General features: G+C 34.6%; 2 protein-coding genes across 3 annotated transcripts; both read left to right on the top strand.

The window, feature by feature from the left end:
* Positions 1-6468: 6468 nt before the first annotated feature.
* Positions 6469-9398, top strand: LOC129896881 (coatomer subunit beta'-3-like). The gene is made up of 10 exons (XM_055972864.1): positions 6469-6553; positions 7003-7023; positions 7126-7187; positions 7342-7396; positions 7862-7898; positions 8008-8333; positions 8410-8541; positions 8623-8771; positions 8931-9005; positions 9169-9398. The coding sequence occupies exons 1-10, from the start codon at positions 6551-6553 to the stop codon at positions 9242-9244; spliced, it is 936 nt and encodes a 311-aa protein (XP_055828839.1). The 5' UTR covers positions 6469-6550; the 3' UTR covers positions 9245-9398.
* A 1400-nt stretch (positions 9399-10798) lies between these two features.
* LOC129896878 (coatomer subunit beta'-2-like) lies at positions 10799-21785 on the top strand. Of its 2 annotated transcripts, XM_055972862.1 has the most exons (26): positions 10799-11041; positions 11288-11308; positions 11396-11457; positions 11688-11742; positions 12807-12843; positions 12954-13279; positions 13400-13531; positions 13617-13765; positions 14026-14094; positions 14383-14533; positions 14626-14691; positions 15231-15419; positions 15799-15939; positions 16030-16104; positions 16211-16387; positions 16486-16577; positions 16667-16783; positions 17205-17319; positions 17427-17498; positions 17841-18037; positions 18122-18215; positions 19088-19194; positions 19405-19531; positions 19750-19888; positions 20938-20980; positions 21462-21785. In XM_055972862.1, the coding sequence occupies exons 1-25, from the start codon at positions 11039-11041 to the stop codon at positions 20955-20957; spliced, it is 2733 nt and encodes a 910-aa protein (XP_055828837.1). In that variant the 5' UTR covers positions 10799-11038; the 3' UTR covers positions 20958-20980; positions 21462-21785. The 2 variants fall into 2 exon arrangements, with proteins under 2 accessions (XP_055828837.1, XP_055828836.1); XM_055972861.1 differs by lacking the exons at positions 20938-20980; positions 21462-21785 and having other exon boundaries at positions 19750-19962.
* Positions 21786-23345: the final 1560 nt, after the last annotated feature.

Genomic DNA, 23345 nt, shown 5'->3' with positions numbered 1-23345 from the left:
TTGGATTAGAATGGCTGTGGAAGAGAAATTATTTGAGGTTGAGAAGAAACACACTGATGACAATCCTTCAGATATGCTTACAAAAGTGGTGATCGCAGAAAAATAAGAGTTTTGTAGAACACCGACATACATGAAACCTATCAAGAGTTCCTCCACTTAAAGTCCATTTGGCCCCTTGGATGGAGGGGGAGTTTGTTGGGATATGACCCATGTTCCAGCCAAAGGCCTGTGGCCTAATCCTACTTGTAAAAGGATTGGAATAATTCTGCTAATTTGATTCCCAATTCTATTTGGAAAAAGATTGGAATTATAATCATATTTGGAGTTGGTTTTAGCTTTAGAAAAAAGTACCACTCTATAAATAGGATGATTTGAGAGAATTATATAATTGATCATCGGTAGTGTCTTTGAGAGACATTAGGCACATAAGAGAGGTTTTTGAAAGAGCTTTCAATAAGAGATAAGAGAGAAGAAAATGGTGTTTTCGCAGCAGTTTTGCCTTTCTGACCAGAAACGTTTAAATTGCATTTTCTGATTCATTAACCGTTGGATCGGCCTGAAATTTTTACTGAGTGTTTCTTTCATCTTAGTTTTGATTTTAACGGTGGAGATTGGATTTGGATGTCAACAACATCTCAGTTTAGGTCCCGAACAATAGCTCTGTTTTGAGTGATTTTCTTCCTATTACTTTTGTTGGTATAACTATTGTTTCTCCTTGCTTGACAATTGTTGTGTAGTCATTTAGGAGAATATTTGTAATCCTCTTATTGTTATAGTGGATCAATTCGGATTTCGAAGATCCCGTGGTTGTTACCTTCGATTTGAAGGATTTTTTCCACGTTAAATTTAGTGTTATTTATTTATTTTCTCTGTTTTCGGATTTGCGTCCTTCCGTCATAACAGAATAATACCATAAGCATTGAATTATTCAACTTGGTAGAACTTACCAGCTTGACGGAATTCAATAATTTTGATCAAAATTTTTGTATTTGTTTTTAAAAATTTATTTAATGTGCTAATAATTTATCTAGGACAGAAAAGGGAAATGAAACGTGTGCACTTTCTCTTTTCAGCACCCGACTGGCCGACTTTGTTAAGAACTTAGTAAGTTATTTTTTCTAAAACTCACATTTCATAATTTTCAAATTTGTCTCTGATTATTATAACCAAAGGACTAAAAAAGAAATGGAACGTGTGCACTTTTCTCTTTAGGAGTTTGTTTATTTGGACTTAAAAAATAAAAAAGAGGTCCTCTTTGAAGCCTAATTATATTACCCAACTGAAGTTGGAAGTAACATAGACCTAACAAATTAAAAAGAGCAGCCCACGGTTCCTTCATCCACGAGGTGGGGAGAAAAGTGTAATGTTGGTTGTTAGCAGTGTAGTGGACAAGTTTATTCCCAGAATATACCATTTTTCATTTTACCTTTTGATGATAACAATATTGACTCGTTATTAATCATATATATTCAACATGAACCCCATTTTTCCCGACTAAATTAAACTAACAAGCTCATGAAGTCAACTTTACTTGGATCGTTATCAATTAGTCTACACGTAATTCTCCACTCTTGAGAGAGTTGTGGTAATTGAGTGTCTTTGTGATATATACTCAATAGCCCTATAAACCTATATATGAAGTTATGAAACATGACGAAAAATAAACCAAAGTTTATTAAAGTCTATGATTATTCTCTACAAAAGAATATAATTGAAATTGGTTACCAAATCAGTCTCTAAATTGCTCATAGTTATTTATAATTCGTCATTAAATATGATTAGTAATAGATTTTGTTATTTTGCTACATAATTTGTCTGTCGCTATTTCTAAGCCTTGTTTATGTACTAAGAAAGGTTATCATCCCATCCAAATGCATAAACTATTAATAGGTCAAATTTACCCTCATGATATTTTTAGCTCAAAAATGTCCTTACCATTACACTTTTGGCTCAACCGTGAAAATGCATGGTTATTTTTGGTCTATTTGGATAGTTGAAGGTATTTTTGAGCAAAAAATGTAACGGCGGAGACATTAATAGGGTTAAATTTGACCTATTATAAATAGTTCGAAAGTATTTTTGGTCTTTTTTCTTTTTTTTAATTATGTCTTAACCAATATCATGATTTACTAATATTGTGAAACTAGTAAGGGCAAATAGAACATCATCATGATCTTTCCCACAAGCATTTTGGTTGGTTCTTGTTCTTGCCTTGTGTAGTGGTTAATGCAAAAGTGTCATAAGAATTGCTTAGCTAGTAAACTAAACCAGTCTAATAAATGGCCTATAATGCCACACATTTTAACGTGACAATTTGGTCAAAAAAGAAAATTGACAACGTTTAGGAATTAAAGAGAGCTTAAACTTATAAGTTATAATATTGGTATCTGAAATCGTCACAATAAATCAACAAGATGAAGTATTTAAATTGAAAGTGTTAGGAAGCTTATAGACTATAGTTTAGTGTATTTCTTCTAGAATTAGAATAATTAATGGAATCTTTTTGTAGCTTTTTGTGGGATTATTAATTAGCTCAGGAGTACTGGGAAAAGTGACTTGTTTGGATATGTAATTAATTTCCGTTGCTTTTGTCGACCATAATTGTGATTAAAAAATTCCTCATTGGTTAGATTTAGTTGATTGTACTGATAGGCATAACGTTACGTCACTATAACATACGTACGTATTAAACACTTTGGAAGGATAATATTCTATGTCATGTTAGTGTTTTTGCAACGTTTAGTTATTTAAGTATCAATTTTTTCTGATTTTTGGACTTAAATTGGACATTAATTCTTTCCCTTTCTCAATACGAACTTCAAATATGTATAAATAATACGAAACGTATAATAGGATGTTAATTTTACCCTTATTAAAAAAAAAAAACAAGACCTAAAAAAATTTGAATTGACCTTTATTTTTGCTAGAAAAAGCTAGGAAGAATAGTCAAAAGCTGCTGCTAGAAAAAGCTAGAAACAGAGGAAGAATAGTCAAAGTTGCCAAAAGCAACTTTTGACAGAAAAACTAGAAACACGTTTTGGCAACTTTTTGACAGATAGCTGGCAACACGTTTACAAAGCGCATAAAATTTCTTTTACGCGTTTTGTTCCTCTTATAAATAGAGGGCATTCTGCCCTCATTTATATCATCCCAGAAAGAGAGAGTAAGAATACAAAAGAGAGTTATACACCAAGATAAATATTGTAGTCTTGAGTGTCCTCTTTAGTAGTTGTTCCTTTTACAAGAGAGAAGTGTTAATTGTTGTTTTCTCCTTGTATTTGAGAGCTGTGTACTCCATATAAAATAGTGAGATCCTTCTACCCCGTGGTTTTTTCCCCTCTATCAATTAGAGGGGTTTCCACGTAAAATTCTCGTGTCCAATTTATTTTCATTATTTTCATCATATCAAACTTTAGTTGTGGTGCTTCCTCCCCCTAATAATTTTTGAATTGAAAATGCTGAAGGTAACAAGACCTAAAATTTGATAACGGCAGCACCACTTAAGGGCTTGGATGCAAAAAAGTACAAGCCAAGATCATTCATACTGATTGTTCCTTTCTCAACCCTGATTGATAAAATTGCTCCTTCAAATTGAGTATAAACAGTGAAACTTATATTATATCTGGTAGATATTAACTCGATTAATTCAAATTCTATTAGCATGGGACTTATTAAAAGGAGAATTGCTCCCTAACCGTGGGAGGTTACCACAACTATTATCATTTGTGGAAAAATCTCATTTATTTCAGAACACCTGAGGACTCAAATGGTGTGTTTTAGTATTTCATATAAATGTTTATCTCTTCGTTCTTCCACAGACCAATTTATGACCAAAATAATGTGGCAAAAAACAAACGAGGAAATTTTCAAAACAACAATATTTTAATATTTAACAGGTTTCTCTAACTATATTTTAATATTTATTGAAAATGGCAATAATTTGACTTGTTATTTAGACATTTGTGTATTTTTTTTTTTTTACTTAATAGAATACAAGTAATTGAAAATAGATTGGAGAAAATTATGGGAGAGTATCTTTTAAATATGGTAAATGCTAATTATGTTACTTATTAGGAGATCCAAATAGGTGAATTTAATTATCAGTTTTCTCTCTTCCTCCATTAAGTAACTTCAATCTTCTTCCTCATCCTCCATTAACGATTTTCAATTCTTGTGTAAATGCAATTCGTTTGTTAAAATTTGTGGCCACAAAAAGAAGAACGATCCGGAAAACACAACAAGCATGCTTATAGAAAATGAATATAACTTGAGAAATGATACATAAAACAAAAAGATGGTTTGATGATAAAAAATTGAACCATAGTTCAGAAAAGATACAAAAATGAAATGAAATACAAAGTAGGTTGAATGGAATACATATCTACTTGTCTATAAATATTCAGAAATGATACAAAAATGTAATGAAATACAAATCATGTATAATGGAATACAGATCTACTTGTCTATAAATATTCATAAATGATACAAAAATGTAATGAAATACAAATCATGTAAAATGGAATACAGATCTACTTGCCTATAAATATTCAAAAAGGATACAAAAATTCAATGAAATACAATTTGCATGAAAAATATACAATACTAAATGATAGATAAATGATATCATTTTCGGTTAAACTATAAATATAATTAAAGGATACAATTACTATTAACAAAAATACAGATTTAAAAGCCATCAAATTACTATAACTAATTAAATGATATACATTGGGATTGAATACATCCTAATATTATAGATAAAATTTCAAATATAAGTGGCATACATCTGGATTGAATACATACAAATATGAATACAACTATAATAAGTCTATATATTGGAATGAATACTGTTTGTTAACGGATACAATAATTCTAAAATCTATAAATATAATGATAATAGTAATGGATACAAAATATTATTAAGAAAATACTAAATATAAAAAGAGATTCAATAGGATGCAAATAATGAGAAATGATAGATAATACAAGTTAATAAAAATCTACCATAATATATGATGAATATTTTGTTACCTGAATCAGTGGTTTTTATTGGGGAGAGATTTTGGGAATTTTGAAAAAAAAATAGAGAAGAAGGAAGAGAGATAAGTAGGAATAGAAAAAAAATAGAGAAGAAGGAAGAGAGATTAGTAGGAATTGAAAAAAAATAATTAGAGAGAGAATAGAAAATGGGAGAAAGAAATGCGATGAGTCACTTTACAAATTTTTTCTTATTTCTCTAAAAACGTGTGCATAACAAGTTAAGAAAAATTAGGAACTAAATTACTATTAATTTGCTATAGAACTATAATATAGCTATTATTGATCATTTTTTTAAACTATAGTCTTTTTCATTAAATAAGTTAAGAATTTTAACTAATTCACTAATTTTCCAAAACAATATCCTTATATTTGTGTTCTCAGCCCACTTTAATTAGGTCTGATCTATACAACTCAGCCTTCCAATATTGTAGCACCCAATTTCAGATAGTTACAAGAGCAATATGCACATTAGAACTTATTGACTAATCCAATTTACCTGTTTGAGGCCTTGAATCATGGATCATGGGCCTCGTGGCGTCCACTACAATTTGGACTTTGGACTGCTTTATCCTTTAGCAGTAAGCCAGTAACCTCGACTTCCCAGGCCGTAGCCATTAACTCTGGACGGAAAAAATTCAACTGAACTCGATATTTATATAAAATTAATAAATATAAAATCAGACAAGACAGATTATCATTTAACCATGGTTAGTTATAAACATTTTTACTTTATTTTGTAACTACTCCTGGATCAATGGTGCATGTATTAAGAGGAACTACTTATAAGAATCATTTTTTCCAATTAGTGTGATTTAATTAATGTTTATTAGATCTTTCAATCAATTAAGTCATACCTTAGCTCTTCATTGTTGTACATGAATTACCTACTTTAAAGGGAATTTTGCTTTTTAAATAATTATTCTCCCATTGCTAATTAATAGACGTACATATTCCACATTATTTTCGCAATATATATATATTCAGAGTCCAATTGGTGAATCTGATAAAGAGAACTTGTTCATGCAAAATTTATCCTAACATACAAAAAATTCTACATAAAAATTGACCTTTAAGCGGCTTTGGATTTCTCTCGTCATATAAAAAAATTGACCCTTAAGATAAAACACGCTATGTGGAAGGTATTATTTTCTCTCAGAGTATTCTTTGATTTCTTCATATCGTAACTGCCTAGTAATTTCCAGTCTCAAATCCATTATGCTTTGCAAGTCAAGAAAGACTTCATATACACCTTTGATTCTGCCAATAACTCATCATCAATGGCTTCAAGTGCATTGTATGATATCATTAAGAATATGACATTCTAAATAAACAAAGTCAAACGAGGCAACTATATATATATATCTTTCTTTAAACTTAAGTGCAAAGTATTCGTGGCTATATAATGAGGTAAATCACAACTCCAACAACACACACACACCAAAAAAAGATATTTCCTATTCCATAAAGTGATCAGCTTTTGTTAGTTTTAAATTTTTCAACGTCCGAGACAATGGTTAGTTATTTGATTCCCCGTGTCTCTAAGGCGTTTAACGAGTTTAAGTTATTTTTACATTATCATGTTAATTATATTTATGTGTTACGTAGTAGCATGCAATATGTCTTTTTTTCAAGATTATATATCCATATTTTAACGGGACTCATTGGAATGTCATGACAGTGTAAAATGTTATTTATACGCTTAGGTGTATATAACTTAAACTCTATTTCAATTGCTTGTTTGCTCCATTTTCTCAAGAAGCATTTGCATTCTCAATATATATCCTTCACAAAACTTGATCATATAACATCTATAGATAGCATCAGTACCTGTTGAATTGCAATTTTTCACCTTGTATGATCTTATATTTAACTACTACTATTTTTTGTTCATTGTTCATTGTTCCTTGTTCCTTTTCCTCTGTCCTCCGTCTCTGTTGGATCAAATATTGCGGGATTCATCAGACTTTTGCAATCGAAATTGAGGTACTACTACAGTAAACAGAACTTGATCAAATTTTCTGCCACCATTTGAATCATGACATATTATAACTGAACTCAAACTGACATCAATAATTATTCACACAGAAAAAACATGTCCAGAAATCAGAAAGGGTCAAGTCCTTGGAGATCCACCCAACTGAGCCATGGTAAGATTAAAAAATCAATCTGGTTTTACAAAGAGGGGTGATATATTGAGTGGTAAAAGTAAATTAAGATGATGCTTCATGCAAGGCCAAAGAAACATGATTAGTCTTATTATACTATATAGAGTATATAATAAATGTGTTGTTGATCCTGCAGGATTTTAGTGGGCTTATACACAGGAACTGTACAAAGATGGAACTACCAATCTCAAGTAAGCAACTCTGCATCTAGCTACCAAATTTTAATAGCGTCAATTTTTCGTTGACTTGTACACCATGTCTCTGTCCCAAACAAGTTGGCGTCAGCTCTATGAGTCATGCATCATTTTTGTTCAACTTTTTTGGTGACTCAATCATTAATGAAAAATTTGAACTGCAAATTTCTTCCCCTTCACAATAAATATCTCGGAAATGCATGTCGTGTTATTGCCTAAAAGGGTGAATTTTCCAATTTCACTTTTGGTGCAATATGATAGTTTTTCTGAACAAGAAACTCATTCCATCACGACAAATGACACATCTATATTACCTAATCGAGCCACTTATAAAATGTCACATAACAGGAAGAATTGACACATTTTAGTAGGTACTAAGTGTAACACATGATACAAGTCCCTCAAATCAAATGATTATGTCGTCTATCGACTAATACTTACCCCATTTCTTTGATTCTGTAGACTGTGGAGAAGAACTATCAAGTCTCAGAGTCACCAGGTATATATAGTATTGAATAACTATTTATTCAATTCACGACTTCCTAGCATCATTCAGTCCTGGTCCTCCTTGATAAGGCTTTAATAGTATATATGTCTGGTTTTTTCAGTCAGATCAGCCAAGTTTATCGCCCGTGAAAAAAGTATTATTGTTGGATCAGATGATCACTTCATTCGAGTATACAACTACACAACAGATGAAAAGACTAAAGAATTCAAAGCACACGATGATTATATCCGATCATTAGCTGTGCATCCTATTCTTCCTTATGTACTGTCATGTTCCGATGACATGATGATAAAGCTTTGGGATTGGGAAAAAGACTGGGCTTGTACTCAGGTTTTTAAGGGACATAACCACTATGTGATGAAGGTGGTCTTTAATCCGAAAGAAAACCAGACGTTTACGAGTGTATCACTTGACTGCTCAATGAAGGTATATTCAAATAATACATTGTGGTTTACTATAAATTTTGACTATTGATATTCGCCTTTCATTTCCTTTTTAACAGATGTGGAATCTTAGCTCCTCTGACCCGATTCTCGAACTAGAAGCACATTCGAAGGGGATCAATTGTGTTGATTTCTTAACTTGTGATGATAAACAATGGCTAATCACTGGATCAGATGATTACACAGCTAAGGTATACTGCAAAATTATTTCTTCTAAGATAACTATTTAAGTATCTCTAAATTGTCTGCTGACCATTTTTTTTTTCTTTTAGGTCTGGGACTTGCAAACTCAAATTTGTGTCCAGATTCTAGAAGGTCATAAGAACAATATATCTGCATTGGCAGTGCATCCAGCACTTCCAGCTCTTTTTACAGGGTCCGAGGATGGAACATTTAGTGTGTGGGATGCTACTAATTACAGGTAACACATGTAAAAAAAAATTAAGCATAGACGTTCATGCTATCACATAAATTTGACATACATACAAGGAACTTGACATGACAATCTCATGATGATATTGTGTATACTGCAAATTTGATTTATTTTGACGTTCATCTCCTCAATATGATAATAATACAGATTACTCAACACACAAATCTCTGAACTCGGGAGAGTTTGGGCAATTGGATTCACACGCCTGGAAGGTTCTCACATGTAAGTCTCTCTTCCCACTAATTCCTCTGTACTCCACCATCCGTTAAAACTAATGTATGTTTCCTTTTCTGGTAACTCCTTAATTCTAATTTTACCGTTCAATTATTTACTTTTCCAGTTACTATCTTTTTGCCCTAATCAGCACTATTGTTTTTCTTGACAGGCTCATACTTGGTTGTGATGAAGGAATGATTATGGGGAAGATTGTATGTTCAGAAAGTACTCCTGAGGAAGATTGATCAGAGATACTATGAAGAAGCTTATGTTTTCTTGATGCTTTCTAGTTACGGCCATTAATATGTTTTTTTAATTACTTGTACTAGGATCTTGTGAATCCATTATGTCTATCTTGTACTTATTTTCATTGGAAATAAAGTTGATGTTGTATAAGAAGTCAAGAGTACTAGAGGAATAACTCATATTATAACTTCATAACGTAATGCTTCACGTGGGAAAGATTATGCTATTAAGCATGATAAAATTAAAGTTTTGTTTTTGTGGTTATAGAATTAATTGTGAATGGGCATAAACCTAATAAAACAAGCTTGAATCCATACTACTATGATTCCAATTGTGAGACCTTAATAATTAAGCCCTCATTGGATGACCAAAGTTAAAAGTTCTCCAAAGTATTTAACTACTTGAAAAATCAAAGAATGGTGCAGAAATAAAAGTATACAAAGCTAGGAAGGTAGGAAAAACAATTCAATATATCCTCAATTTACATCTCCCAGTGAAAACATCACTACCACCAAGAAGTGTGATAGAATGGACGCGATCTCTTCATTCTGAACCAAAAGTCTTGGTTGAAGACTTCGAGTCTTGAAACTAGAAAAGTTTTTGGTAGGAACTTCCCCCTTAAAATGGGTCATACCTAGCGCAAATTAGATCAATGACACTTGCTTAATGTATGCGACGCAAATAACTTGTGTGGTGCCAATAGTCCCACCTAACTACTAGTCAGCTTTCTCTTATCCCGTGCCTATGGCGAAACTTGTTGAGGCTTAAGTTTAACTATGACACTTGTTTGAAGTTAAAGCTTCAATCTTTAGTTGTCATAGTATTCATGTAGCACACACATTTCATATATCGAGTTTTGTCTATGCGCGCACTCGAAGATGGTTGTGAGTGTGTTGGTCCTTTCTTGGCAGTGAGCATTCATCTCACACACAGAGTTCAATTTTCAAACTTGATGCTCACCTTGACCTTTATTATCTAGTGGTGGGGTCAGAATTTTCATCAAAAAGATTTGAAATAAATTTTTAATTTGTGGGATTCAATATGCCACATATACACATAAATATCATATTTAATATTCATATACAATACATTTTCCCAACAAAGAGGTTCATATGAATCCCTTCCGGCATCCTAGGTCCACCCTTGGTGCCGTCTTTACCCATAATTATCTTATGATATTGCCAAATACTACCCTTACAACATATATTCATCTAGCATAGTATTAAATGATTATAAAAAGGAAGGAAAAAAACATTACTACGAGCTTGTTTAATGGTGCTTATTGCTATATGTTAAGAATTTTAATATATGATATTTTATTTATTTCTATCCTTTTGGATTAAAAAAATATTTTTCTTATTTTATCCAAACATTATAAAAATATTTAAAAACACTTTAACTAAATCAATCCAAACCGTCACCATTGAAATATCCACAAGGTAAAATGGTAAATAATTAGCTCATAAGTGAAAAACAACAAAAACTCTTAGGTTAAACAAAATTGGAAATTCTAATATTAATTAACTCTAACTACAAAGGATAATCTCCTCATAAAATTTCTCCTTTTTCATTCGCTTTACAGGGGTTGCGCTGTTACACGAGCAAAACCTCTAGGAGTACTAATTTTCTCTCTTGATCTCTCTTCGTCTTTTTCTCACTTCAGTTGGAATTAGAAGATCTCTGCAGCTAATTTGTGCTTCAATTTGATCTCACTCGAATCTCTACCGGTACTTCAATCACAAAATCACTGATTCGGTTCCTCTTTTGGCGAGTTTTCATATTCATCGCTGAAAATGGTGAGTCTGTTAGTTTCAATCTGTTCAACATCATGTTACGACTTAGATCTGATTCAAATCGGATTCGGTTTGGTTGCGGTAACTGATCACCGCCTCCGGCATAACACAATTCTGTATCGTATACATGAGTTTTGAGTGTTAGGTCTAATATTCGTTAATTTGAGATCTATCACTTTGTTAATTACTAACTTAATTTCGTTTCCTGTTTGTGTTTTTTTCAATCTCGAATTGGAAATGACGACTCAGCCTCTGAGGTTGGAGATTAAGGTACTATACTTTTGGCGTACTTGAAAATGTTTATAATCTTCATGTGGATATCAATGCATTTTGTGCTGACTGTAATTATTGATTCAGAGGAAACTTGCTCAAAGATCAGAAAGGGTAAAGTGTGTGGATCTACATCCGACGGAGCCATGGTAATTGGACTTTCAGTAAATAGATGTCGTTTCAGTTTTTAGTTGATATGCTTGCTTTCCATTTTAAACTGTTTTATGTGTGAGTGACACATTGCTAGTATCTGTGAACCTGCATGTTTTATTTATTTCTTAATATCCAGTGAACTGGGGAGGGTAGAGTGTAGCAGATCTTACCCCTACCTCGTGGACCTAGTTAATTTGCAGCTAATTCCTATTCTTACTTCTCTCAGGATATTGGCAAGTTTGTATTCGGGGACTGTTTGCATCTGGAACTACCAGACCCAGGTATGGGAAGTTACTTCCGCACTCATATTTTTTTTTCTGGAATATTTGAATTCTCAACTCTTGAAAGATATGTATGGTATTCTCATTTGTTCTCATTTGTAAAAGCGTGTCCTAAATGTGATCTGATTTGGGTGTAGCTTAGTTCCTATATAACATGGATGAATAAGCTTGAGTTAACTTTTGATTATTTTGCATCGTCAATGAATGCTCGAATTTGTTGCAAGTATACTTAATTGGGGAGGATTGGATTCACTATTAGTGCAATCCACTGGAAGTACACACATTTGTTCTTTCAACAATTTGCTACCGGTTGACATTTGTTGTTTATTTGAAATTTCAAGATACAACAACAACAACACCTCAATCCCAAGCAAGTCAGAGTCGGCTATATGAGTCCTTACAAACCATGTCGCTCAGTTTAACCTATCGTAGGCCAAATAAAAAGTACTACAACTTTCATCCAAGATAATGATTTTTTTGGATAAATGAATTTCAAGATTATGGAGCTGAAAGCCATTGAAATGAAGCAGGATGTTCATATCTTCCTTATATCAGACTTTGTTTTAGATAAATGAATTTCAAGATTATGGAGCTGAAAAGCAATTGAACTGGAGTAGGAGGGTCTTATGTTCCTTGTATTATTGCTTTATCCTACTTTATCTTCCCTATCTTCATTGCGATAACATCTCTCTTAACCGTGATATCGGACTCTGCAAGTTATTTTAGTAGAATTATTGCCCTCCAATGACTATAATAAATATTTCTTACTGTAATGTCTTAAATTAGGAGTACGTTTAAGTATTCATGATCGATGAATCACGTTTGGAGTTACTGCTCCACTATCCCTAGTAATATTTTTCATTGTAACGTCCTATGTTAGGAGCAGATTGAAGTTTTCATCATTAATGAATAACGTTAGACTTAAATCTTCTTCACTTATTTGCCAATTTGATTTCTTAGCTTACTCGGTATGAGAAGCTATTAAGCAAGTACTTAATTTATAGAGCAAAAGTTACATGGTAACAATATTATCAACAGAGTGCTAACCATCTTTACTGTTGCAGACAATGGTTAAATCTTTCGAGGCGACTGAATTACCAGGTATGTTGATGGAGTTTGAATATCTTCGTTTGTCCAGGACTGTGAACTAGCACTCTTTTGCTTTAACTAAGATTTCCAGTTCTGTTAAACACGTACGTCATTCTTTGCAGTTAGGTCAGCAAAGTTTATAGCACGCAAGCAATGGGTTGTTGCCGGTGCTGATGATATGTACATCCGTGTATACAATTACAATACAATGGACAAGGTCAAAGTATTCGAAGCGCACACTGATTATATTAGGTGTGTGGCTGTTCATCCTTCTCTATCATATGTGCTGTCATCTTCTGATGACATGCTTATAAAGCTATGGGACTGGGAGAAAGGATGGCTATGCACTCAAATTTTTGAGGGTCATTCCCATTATGTGATGCAAGTCACTTTTAATCCAAAAGACACCAATACATTTGCCAGTGCATCTCTTGATCGGACTATAAAGGTAAGATTTCTTTTTCTTCCTTATCTTCTTTGCTTCCTCCTGGCATAAACTTGTTCACAACGTTATAACTTTTCATGTACCAACCTGAAATAATTGAATTGATCATGCTTGGTTTTTCAGATTTGGAACCTCGGCTCGCCTGACCCAAACTTCACATTGGATGCACATCTAAAAGGGGTCAATTGTGTAGACTATTTCACTGGTGGTGACAAACCTTATTTGATCAGTGGTTCTGATGACCACACTGCTAAGGTTTGCTGATCATTACCTTTCCCATGTTCTGTTGTTAGTTTAGATACAGAGAATCTGAATTAGGTGTTACTAAACTGTGAGATAGGTCTGGGACTATCAGACTAAAAGTTGTGTCCAGACTCTTGAAGGCCATACACACAATGTCTCCGCCGTATGTTTTCATCCTGAGCTTCCTATTATAATTACGGGGTCTGAAGATGGTACAGTTCGTATATGGCATGCAACCACTTATAGGTAGATTTTGACTCAGAACTACTTTATTACTTGGGTAATTTTCTATTGATTTCATATGAGATTGGGCCTTTTCTTCTTCTTTTTTTTTGACAGAAATTCCCACGTTTCTATAATTGTCCAATATTCATTATTTTGGTTCATCTAAAGTTTGATAATAGCTAGGCATATACAGTGATATTTTAGCCAGTAGGTCAAAAATATATCGTCTCTATAAGTTGGTTATTTGATCCTAATTTTTTTCTACTGCATTTTGTATGCAGACTTGAGAACACTTTGAATTACGGTCTTGAAAGAGTTTGGGCAGTTGGTTGCATGAGAAGTTCAAGAAGGTTAGTTTCTATGATATGTTTGCCGCTGTGTCTTTATTCTCTTAGGAAGTCTTGCAATTCCTTTCAATTCTACTTTGCTTTTTAATTTTTACTATTCTCATTTCCAAGTAAGAAGAGTTGTTATGGTTGAAGAAAGAAGGAAATCACTTACTTGTACTACTTGTGGGCATAACAAATAGTAAAAAATTTTGAAACTAAAGAGCAACGAACTGGATTATCATTTCATCTCATGCTTTGTATTGCAGTTATTCATCCAATTGCAGTTACACTGATTTGATACATGTGCAGGGTTGTAATAGGTTATGATGAGGGCACTATCATGGTAAAAATTGGCCGAGAAGAACCCGTTGCCAGCATGGATAACAGTGGAAAAATTATATGGGCTAAGCACAATGAAGTGCAAACTGTCAACATCAAGAGTGTGGGGGCGGATTACGAGGTATGGCATAATCCTGACTTTTATATTGCTCACTTGATTCTTTACACTGCTCAATATTGTTAAATTTAGTGCATGTTTGCCTTATCTCCCAGGTTACTGATGGAGAAAGGCTGCCTTTGGCTGTCAAGGAATTGGGAACTTGTGACCTCTATCCACAAGTGAGTAAGCGTTATCTCAAAACCAGAATCATGGTGACAGCCTGGTCAGCAGGAATTATGTGGTTGCCATAATTCAGCTGTTAGTTACGTAGGCTCATTCTGCTTGGAGTTGCTCAGTGTACATGTTTTACAAGCGAGAGGCTAATCCTGTATTACTTTGTCTCTTTTTTGGGGAAAGGCAGTCCATATACTCAAACCTCACCCACCATTAATCTGTTTTCTGATTTTATTGTGTGTCGGTGTTTCTATTGTCATACTTTATTTAGGGTGTCATTATCTGTATTGATGCTGTAAAGACTGGTGGCTTATTTTCTATTGCTCTGGTCTTTTTAATTTTTAAAATCTTTTTTTGCCTTTGCTTTTCTTGCTGTTGTCATCTTATTGTTATTTGAGGTGTGTTAATTTTTTTATGCAGTCATCTTCTTGCACTATAAAGAGTGTGGATAGAATATTGTAGCTTGCTTTTTTTTATCTGCGTTGTTTGGTTTGGAGAATATGTAGAGGTCACTTATTAAATTGCATACTTTTTCTCTTAACAGAGCTTGAAGCATAATCCAAATGGAAGGTTTGTTGTTGTTTGTGGAGATGGAGAGTATATCATATATACTGCTCTAGCATGGAGAAATAGGTCATTTGGTTCAGCTCTGGAATTTGTTTGGTCTTCTGATGGAGAATATGCTGTGAGAGAAAGTACGTCAAGGATTAAGATCTTCAGCAAAAATTTTCAGGTTCACATTCATCCTCCAACTGGTTGCCTCCAAAGGTTCATTGCATCACGTACCTATCAAAGGAAAAAAAGACAAGCAAATTGATTGCATCATGTATTATATTTGAGTCTGATGATGGACGATTTTATAAATTTGACTTGAATCAACTGTTTCTTCCCTACCTACCCCCTTCTATTAAAAGCCTCTGTTAGTGGTGAGCTTTTACTTCTTAGAGAGCTTCATAAGTGAGTTTTTAGTTCACATCCATGCAATGAGTTATAGACTTATAGTGTTATAAACACATTGGCTTCCCTTTTCTCAAAGCTGAAACATGCAATGTGCAATGGTTTCTTCTTGTCCATGTGGTGGCCTAAAAGGTGAATTGTGTTGATATCTCCAGGAAAAGAAGAGTATCCGCCCTACTTTCTCAGCTGAGCGCATCTATGGAGGTACTCTATTGGCGATGTGCTCAAATGAGTTCATTTGTTTCTATGATTGGGCCGACTGCAGGTTGATACGGCGAATTGATGTTAATGTGAAGGTGAGAAACATAAGCTTGGCTGTGATACACTGTAAGGTTGTTTTACTTGGAAGTCTTAACTTTGTTTTTGTTGTTTTTAAATTTCTATAGAATCTCTACTGGGCGGACAGTGGTGATCTGGTGGCAATTGCAAGTGATACATCCTTCTACATACTCAAGTATAATGTGAGATCTTCTTTCCAAAATCAAAATTACATGTGCTTAAGTTTGTTATTCTTTTCTTTGCATAATTCTATGAACGGTCATCTGTTTGCTTGTGTCATACCTGCAGCGTGATGTGGTTTCTGCCCATTTAGATAGTGGAAGATCAGTAGATGAGCAAGGTGTTGAAGAAGCTTTTGAACTTCTTTATGAGATAAATGAACGGGTCAGAACCGGAATTTGGGTTGGTGATTGCTTCATTTACAATAATTCTTCCTGGAGACTTAACTACTGTGTTGGTGGTGAGGTATGCTTGGTCGCGCATGCTGCTCTTCTTGCATATATAATGGAGAACCTCTTATTTCATGCGTGTGAATCAGCAACACTATTTTTTGTACGTTTTAGGTGACCACAATGTTTCATTTAGACCGGCCTATGTACCTGCTCGGATATCTGGCTAACCAGAGTAGGGTTTTTTTGATTGACAAAGAGTTCAAGTGAGTACTTCCTGCGAGATTCTGATATTGGAAACTTCAGTTTGAGATTATGATTCTGGGATAAATGAATTGATTTTCTTTTTGTGCAGTGTCATTGGGTATACTTTACTGCTCAGCCTGATCGAGTACAAGACACTTGTGATGCGCGATGACTGGGACAGAGCAAATGAGGTGCTGCCATCGATTCCTAAGGAGCACCATAATAGGTAATCACATGTTTGAATGTCTTCAGGGAACATGACCAATATATTGTGCATGGTCTTGCAACTTAAATTTCAACATGGTTGTAGTATGTCAATGAACTTGGTTTTCTGGATTATATTAATGTGTATTTTTGTGTTGTAAAATGGTTCTAGTTCTAGGTTACTCGTAGACTCTGAGGAATTGGTATCTGTATTCACTTATTTGTATAGATAGTAATTCTGTTAAATTTTTGTCTATTTTTTACTTCATATCTGTTTGACTAATCAAATTCTCTTTCCTCTGAGAATTTAATGTGTGATGCTTCATGTTGATATGAAGTTTCACATAGTTTGTGCAATATCTAAACCTTCGGAAGAGGGTGGTGGTTTGCTTTGTTTTATTATGCAAGTTTCCTAAGTTGTCATCAAATGTTTTCCCTGCTAGTGTTGCTCATTTCCTGGAGTCGCGAGGTATGGTAGAAGAAGCATTAGAAGTTGCAACAGAGCCTGACTACAGATTTGATCTAGCCATACAGCTGGGAAAATTAGATATTGCAAAGGTTGGGGTTCCGAACTTAATGCATGTGGTTTGGACTTCCATATCTTCTTTTAAACTTGTTTTCAAAAGAACCATATGTTATTTAGAAGTGTGGCTGTGGCTTGGCAGGATATTGCAGTGGTAGCTCAAAGTGAGTCCAAATGGAAGCAGTTGGGTGAACTAGCTATGTCTGCCGGAATGGTAACTGTTACTGCCAGTAATTGGAATCTTATTTTTGCAGCATACATTTAGTTTTTTTACTGAGAAAATGGATGGTTCAGATTTTAGGAATGACGTCGTGGCTTGTAATGCTGTTTGTACTCGAAAAATACTTGTTTAAACTCTTTCTTTTAGCTGAACTGAGACTACTACTGAATATATCATTCAAAGCAAAGTGAAATTTTCCAGCTCTTTGGTTTTGTATTCAAGTGGTAGAGGTGCTTTGTCGTTTGATCTCTTCAGATGCCAGTAGTACTTTTCTGAGATGCACATGTTATTTTCCTGAGTTCTTCAGAATATTTGCTCATTCGCTACATTTTGTAGCTGGAGATGGCAGAGGAATGTCTGAAATATGCCAATGACTTGAGTGGTCTGTTGCTACTCTATTCTTCACTAGGAGATGCTGAAGGAATAACTGAACTAGCAACTCTTGCCAAAGAGCAGGGGAAAAACAATGTCACATTCCTTTGCATGTTCCTTTTGGGTAAAGTGGAGGAATGCATTCAGCTATTGGTTGATAGGTATTTCTTTTCACTAAAGAACTTATTGTTTAGGCGTGTTTTCAATGGTTCGGATTGACATATAGAGTTAAAATTTGTTTGCAGCAATCGGGTACCTGAGGCTGCTTTTATGGCTAGATCTTATCTGCCAAGTAAGGTTTCTGAAATAGTTGCAATTTGGAAGAACGACCTCAGTAAGGTCGGTGTTTTCTCTGAGCTTGAGCTTTCTTATCTGTATACATCTTCTGAATTTCTGGAACTTAGGCCCAAATATTTGGTGGGATGGTCACCTGAGATATCTGTTAGAGCTGCAGAACCATCCATCTAGATTTTATTTTTATTTAACATAGTGGGATTAAGCTTCTTGACCTAAGTTGCTGGTGCAAAGAAACTTCGAAGCTCTCTGCCTCTTGGACTTATTATTTACACCCGTGATAGGCATCAAAAGTAAGATTTTGGACAATTTTTCTATTCCACTTGCATTTGTGTATTATCTCCAGGGAATGACCACAAGAAATATGTTTAATGAGTTTTCAGGAAGCACAATGAGTTTTCAGGAAGCACACCATTCTGTTATGGATTAAGTGCCTGGGTGGCCTAACTTATTTTAAGCAGCTTATAAGCTGAAAACAACTTATAAGCTGTTTTAGATAAACTAAGTCAAACAGACTCAATTATTTCTTTGGCTTATTTTAAGTACAAAATGGTTTTAAGTTGCCCAGCCAAATAAAAGCTGAAAACAGCTTATAACCAACTTATAATCCAATCCAAACAGGCTCTAAGTCACGCCTTAATCTAGAGATTTGATTTTGAATATAGTTTGAACTCAAAAGTGAAGGTTGTAATCTCTTCTCAAAAAAAGAGTGAAGGTTGTAATCATTTTTTTTTAGACAAAGGGTAACTTTGTATTCACAAAAAACTCATCATCCAAGAAATGATGAGAAGGTTTTAATCATTTTTCAATATGGACTATAGGGCTTCATGCAAGATTAGACATTGCTCTATTATCTGTAGTCCTGTAGAAGGAAATTTGTTATTTTAATATCGTTTATTCATGAATGGGTCATGCAGGTTAACCAGAAAGCAGCAGAAGCTTTGGCTGATCCTGAAGAATATCCTAATATGTTTGAGCACTGGCAAGTTGCATGTGCTGTTGAATCTAGAGTTGCAGAAGAAAGGTGTTGATAATGGCTCTATCCACTTCCTATGCATTTCTTCGATACTCTCTCAGCCTACCCTGGTGGCTTTCTGAAAATTCATGGGAGTTCCCCATTTTCCGTTGAAATTTTCAGATCATTTGGTCAATTATTACCCCTTTTCTCTTCTTTCTAGGACAAATTTGCATCAATTTGGATAACTTATGTAATTTCTGTTCCAACTCCATGTAGGGGTGACTACCCACCAGCAACAGAATATGTAAATCATGCTGATAGATCAACTAACAACCTTGTAGAAGCTTTCAGCAACATGAGAATGGATGAAGAACCACTTGAAAATGGAGATATGGACCACGAGGTATGACATGCTGTTTTTCTATTTGTCTTCTAGTCAGGGTTGATTTAACATTCTGTACACCTTTTTCACGAAAGAAACGAAATAAATAACCATATCTTTGTACATGATCAAGGAAGTCTTCTCTCGGTGTTATTTTATACCCGTATTGAAGCAGCGTAGACTCTATAAATTGGTGTTTGTAAATGCTAACAATTAATTGTCTGTGTCCAACTGTACAGGTTGCAGAACAGAGTGGTGATGAGGTGCAAGAACTGGGGCAAGCTGCACAAAATGAGGGACAAGAAGAGCCTGTGGTTGTGGATGCTGACTCTACTGACGGTGCAGTACTCGTTAATGGAACTGAGGCAGAAGAGTGGGGTACGAATACTGAAGGAAAACCGTCAGCCTAAAAGCAATTGGTTGGGCCGGTGTGAAAATCCTAGTTTTGTTGCTGGTGATTAATTGAATTTCTTTTATTTGCATTTTCGACTCCCATATCTTAATATTCTTCTGGTGTTTCTATTGTGTAGCTCTGTTTTTATCATCTGTCATTATGTTTGTCTTTAGAAAATGTTGAATAAACTTTGACTTAATGAACTTCACACTAATTCAAGAAAGATAAATTTTGTAGTCTGTTCCCTTCTTCCCGTGGAGAAGTTCCTAAGCATTGTTTTTTTCAAGCTTAGTTGACAGAAAGATGTGAGGATTAGAAAAGATTTCAGTCCATTATGGGGATCCTGATTTGGCATTTTGTGTTTTGGTACAAATTAGTGAAGTTGCCACCTTGTTTCTTCTTGAACTGTTTTCACCTATTATCTGATTATCCCTATTGGGGAGAGGTGATTAGACAGGACATGGCGCAGTTACAACTTACGAAGGACTTGACCTTAGATAGGAGGGTGTGGAGGACCTACATTAGGGTAGAAGGCTAGTTCATAGTCTCGTTATTCTTCTCTATTCATAGGCGTAGTAGTGCATTACGATCTCTTGCGCTTTGACTTCTGATTTCTGTTATTTCTGTTATTATTTATTACTCTCTATGCTTTGATTACTCAATTTTACCTGTGACGCTTTCATTATTTATTTAATCATTATTTGTTATTTGTATTTATTTATTTGTATTTATTTGTTATCTATCCGTTATTTGTTTGTTGTTTTTCTCATAAAGCTTTTAATTTTCTATTCTTATCTAACATTTTTTTATGCATTTATGCTTTTACTGAGCCGAGGGTCTCCAGGAAACAGCCGTCCTACCTTGGTAGGGAGTAAGGTCTGCGTACATTCTACCCTCCCCAGACCCCATGTTGTGGATTTCACTGGGTTGTTGTTGTTGTTGTTGTTGTATCTGATTATCCATATTATTGTTTGTTTTGATTTTGCCCCTTTATCCTTTCTATCTCTCATACTTTTTATTGATGCTTTTGCAGTGCTTACACCACGTCACTAGGTTCATTCAAGACAGATCCATCTGTATGTAATCATTTCTTATGTTACAATTTTTCTCCATAAACTGTTGAAAGTGTATGTCTATATGTAGGCTTAGTCAGGTGTCTCTAGTCTCATAAACCCTACTGTTTCTGTCTCAAATGAGATAAAGCTGAAGAAATTCTGGATTTATTCTTGAAGCTGAACACTCCGTGTTCAACCCAAAAACTTAGGTCATATGGCCAAATGCTCATGGCCTCTCAAGAAATATAGGACCATTGCGTTCTGTAGCTTAACACCTGCACGATGTTAGTCAAATATTTGAGTATATTGGCATTGTTCAATTATCATCCTAGTTGGGCAAGTGGTAACTTGTACTTGCAGAAAGTATTGCTAATCTGTATATTAATTTCTTGTCTTCAAGGCACATTAGGAAAGCTCTTCCCCCCAAACCCCAAACCCCGGGTTAAGATAGACGTTTTTTTGTCATGGCTCATTTGAATATTGATATTTATTAATATTGCAGGTTCAATAGGTGTTTCCTTAAAAGGGGGCGATCAACGCCTGGGCATGTCTGTTCTGCAAGTGGTGTGATTTTGTAGCAATGAGTTTTGTAGGCATACTGGACATATGTTGGACCAGCTTCGGTTATTAGCTTTAGTCACTCATAGTTGCTTTGTCATATTCTTTTGAGGCATACGTTTTTCACCCTTCAATATCTTTACATGTCATTGTCCACTGTAAAACATTATAAGCCATATACGAAAGTGGAGATAGTGCAGAAATGTGTTGAGCTCAAAAATCTCAATTTGAAGAAGAAATGAAAATGATTGTCAGGATATTTATTTTATTTGGTGCATTACCATGGAAAGATGGAAAGAAAGAAGAAACGGTACAAGAATACGAAAGACTAATTTATATGCCTTAAACATGACAGATACAAACTCGTGTGTTTCAATTTACGATCTATGTGAATGGTACCAATTATAGATAAGATATGTTTTCTATATCTTCTTTGGTTGGTAGAAAATATAGAGAAGATTTATATAGTAGACATTGACGCTGATTATGTTTGGAACTTGTAATTTCATTTGTAACTTGGGAAAAAAAAGGACCTAGCCAAAATTAACGGCCTTCCAGCCCCAGGCGTCCCTTCCAGTAAACTTCAATGGTTGCTCCAGATTATTTGGTTATTACAACTCATTAAAATAACATGTAAAAGGCAGCTGGTAAATTGCTGAATGAAGTTTATAGTTGGTCCCCTACAAGAAAACTGATTCTTATAAGTAGTTCGTCTCTTCACATGCTCCATTCCATGAAGTTGATACTCTAGTCGGGTGGGCGCCGGCCGGTTTTTCGACCATTGATTAACACTTAGCCGTATTTGCTACTCTATCACAATAAATTAAGCAATTTAACTTCATCAGTTATAAATTAAAGTAAACATATGTATAACCATAATTGAATGATTAATGCGTGTATAAAACATATATCTTATCGAAATGTATCGTAATAAAGAGGGTCAAGTGAAATGGACAAGAAACTGAAATTCTGAAGATGAGAGGAATTGAATTCTTCCTTTGGTTGTGTTCTCATAATAAGCTTCCTACTAACTCACCTTCACCTTATATGCATAAACTTGGACGCTATATGCAATCAAGTTGAGGAATCCCCCATTCACGTCTTCTTTGAATGCTATATTGTCAAAAAAATTGGCTTGACATGGGACTAAATTTTCATTTTATTAGTCACCACCAAGACCATTGGCTTCACATCTTTAAAAGCATCAATATACCCCTTCAAATCAACCATCTCAACTGGTCGGAGCACTACCCCTTTGCTCTTTGGCACATTTGACTCAATAGAAACCACAACACTTAACCACACCAATAATACTATCAGCGCCCATATCATCTCAATGGGAGCTTTGAAATATAAACTCACCATCTATTCAAATAAGGAGGCCGCCACCTATAATGAGGTTAATATCAAATGGTTCAACCCTCCCACGGGTTGTTATAAACTGAATATAGATGGTGCTTTCTGTCGCGCTCCAACTCATGGAGGCATAGGAGGCATTATTAGAAATACTGCAAGCAACTGGGTTTTTGGGTTTTGTAAAAAGGTTCACGCTCCAAACCACACCATCATGGAACTCATGGCACTCCAAGAAGGCCTTCAATTAGCTGCATCCAACAACCTCGCACCAATTGAAGTGGAAACTGATGCTACGGAGGTATTAACTTTACTAGAGAAACCTCAAGCTTTTTTTCACTCAATTATTTTGACTTGCAGGCAACTGTTGAGGCAGTTGGGGAATCTGGTGGTGCAACATAACTTTCGACAAGGAAACAAGGTAGCAGACTTTTTGGCAACCCAAGGATCCAGCCTACACCCATTCAATAAACTA

The sequence above is a fragment of the Solanum dulcamara genome, chromosome 7 (assembly GCF_947179165.1).
Source record: "Solanum dulcamara chromosome 7, daSolDulc1.2, whole genome shotgun sequence".
In the NCBI taxonomy this organism is placed as follows: domain Eukaryota; kingdom Viridiplantae; phylum Streptophyta; class Magnoliopsida; order Solanales; family Solanaceae; genus Solanum; species Solanum dulcamara.
Note: the sequence above shows the minus strand (reverse complement) of the source record. Positions and strands in the feature narration are given on the sequence as shown.

Bases quoted from the DNA above. Each gene is read 5' to 3' on its own strand.
- LOC129896878 (XM_055972861.1), top strand. The intron at 18,216-19,087 runs GTCGGTGTTTTC...TGGGTCATGCAG, and splicing joins GGAAGAACGACCTCAGTAAG to GTTAACCAGAAAGCAGCAGA. The intron at 19,532-19,749 runs GTATGACATGCT...CCAACTGTACAG, and splicing joins ATGGAGATATGGACCACGAG to GTTGCAGAACAGAGTGGTGA.
- LOC129896881 (XM_055972864.1), top strand. The intron at 8,334-8,409 runs GTATATTCAAAT...CCTTTTTAACAG, and splicing joins CACTTGACTGCTCAATGAAG to ATGTGGAATCTTAGCTCCTC. The intron at 8,542-8,622 runs GTATACTGCAAA...TTTTTCTTTTAG, and splicing joins CAGATGATTACACAGCTAAG to GTCTGGGACTTGCAAACTCA.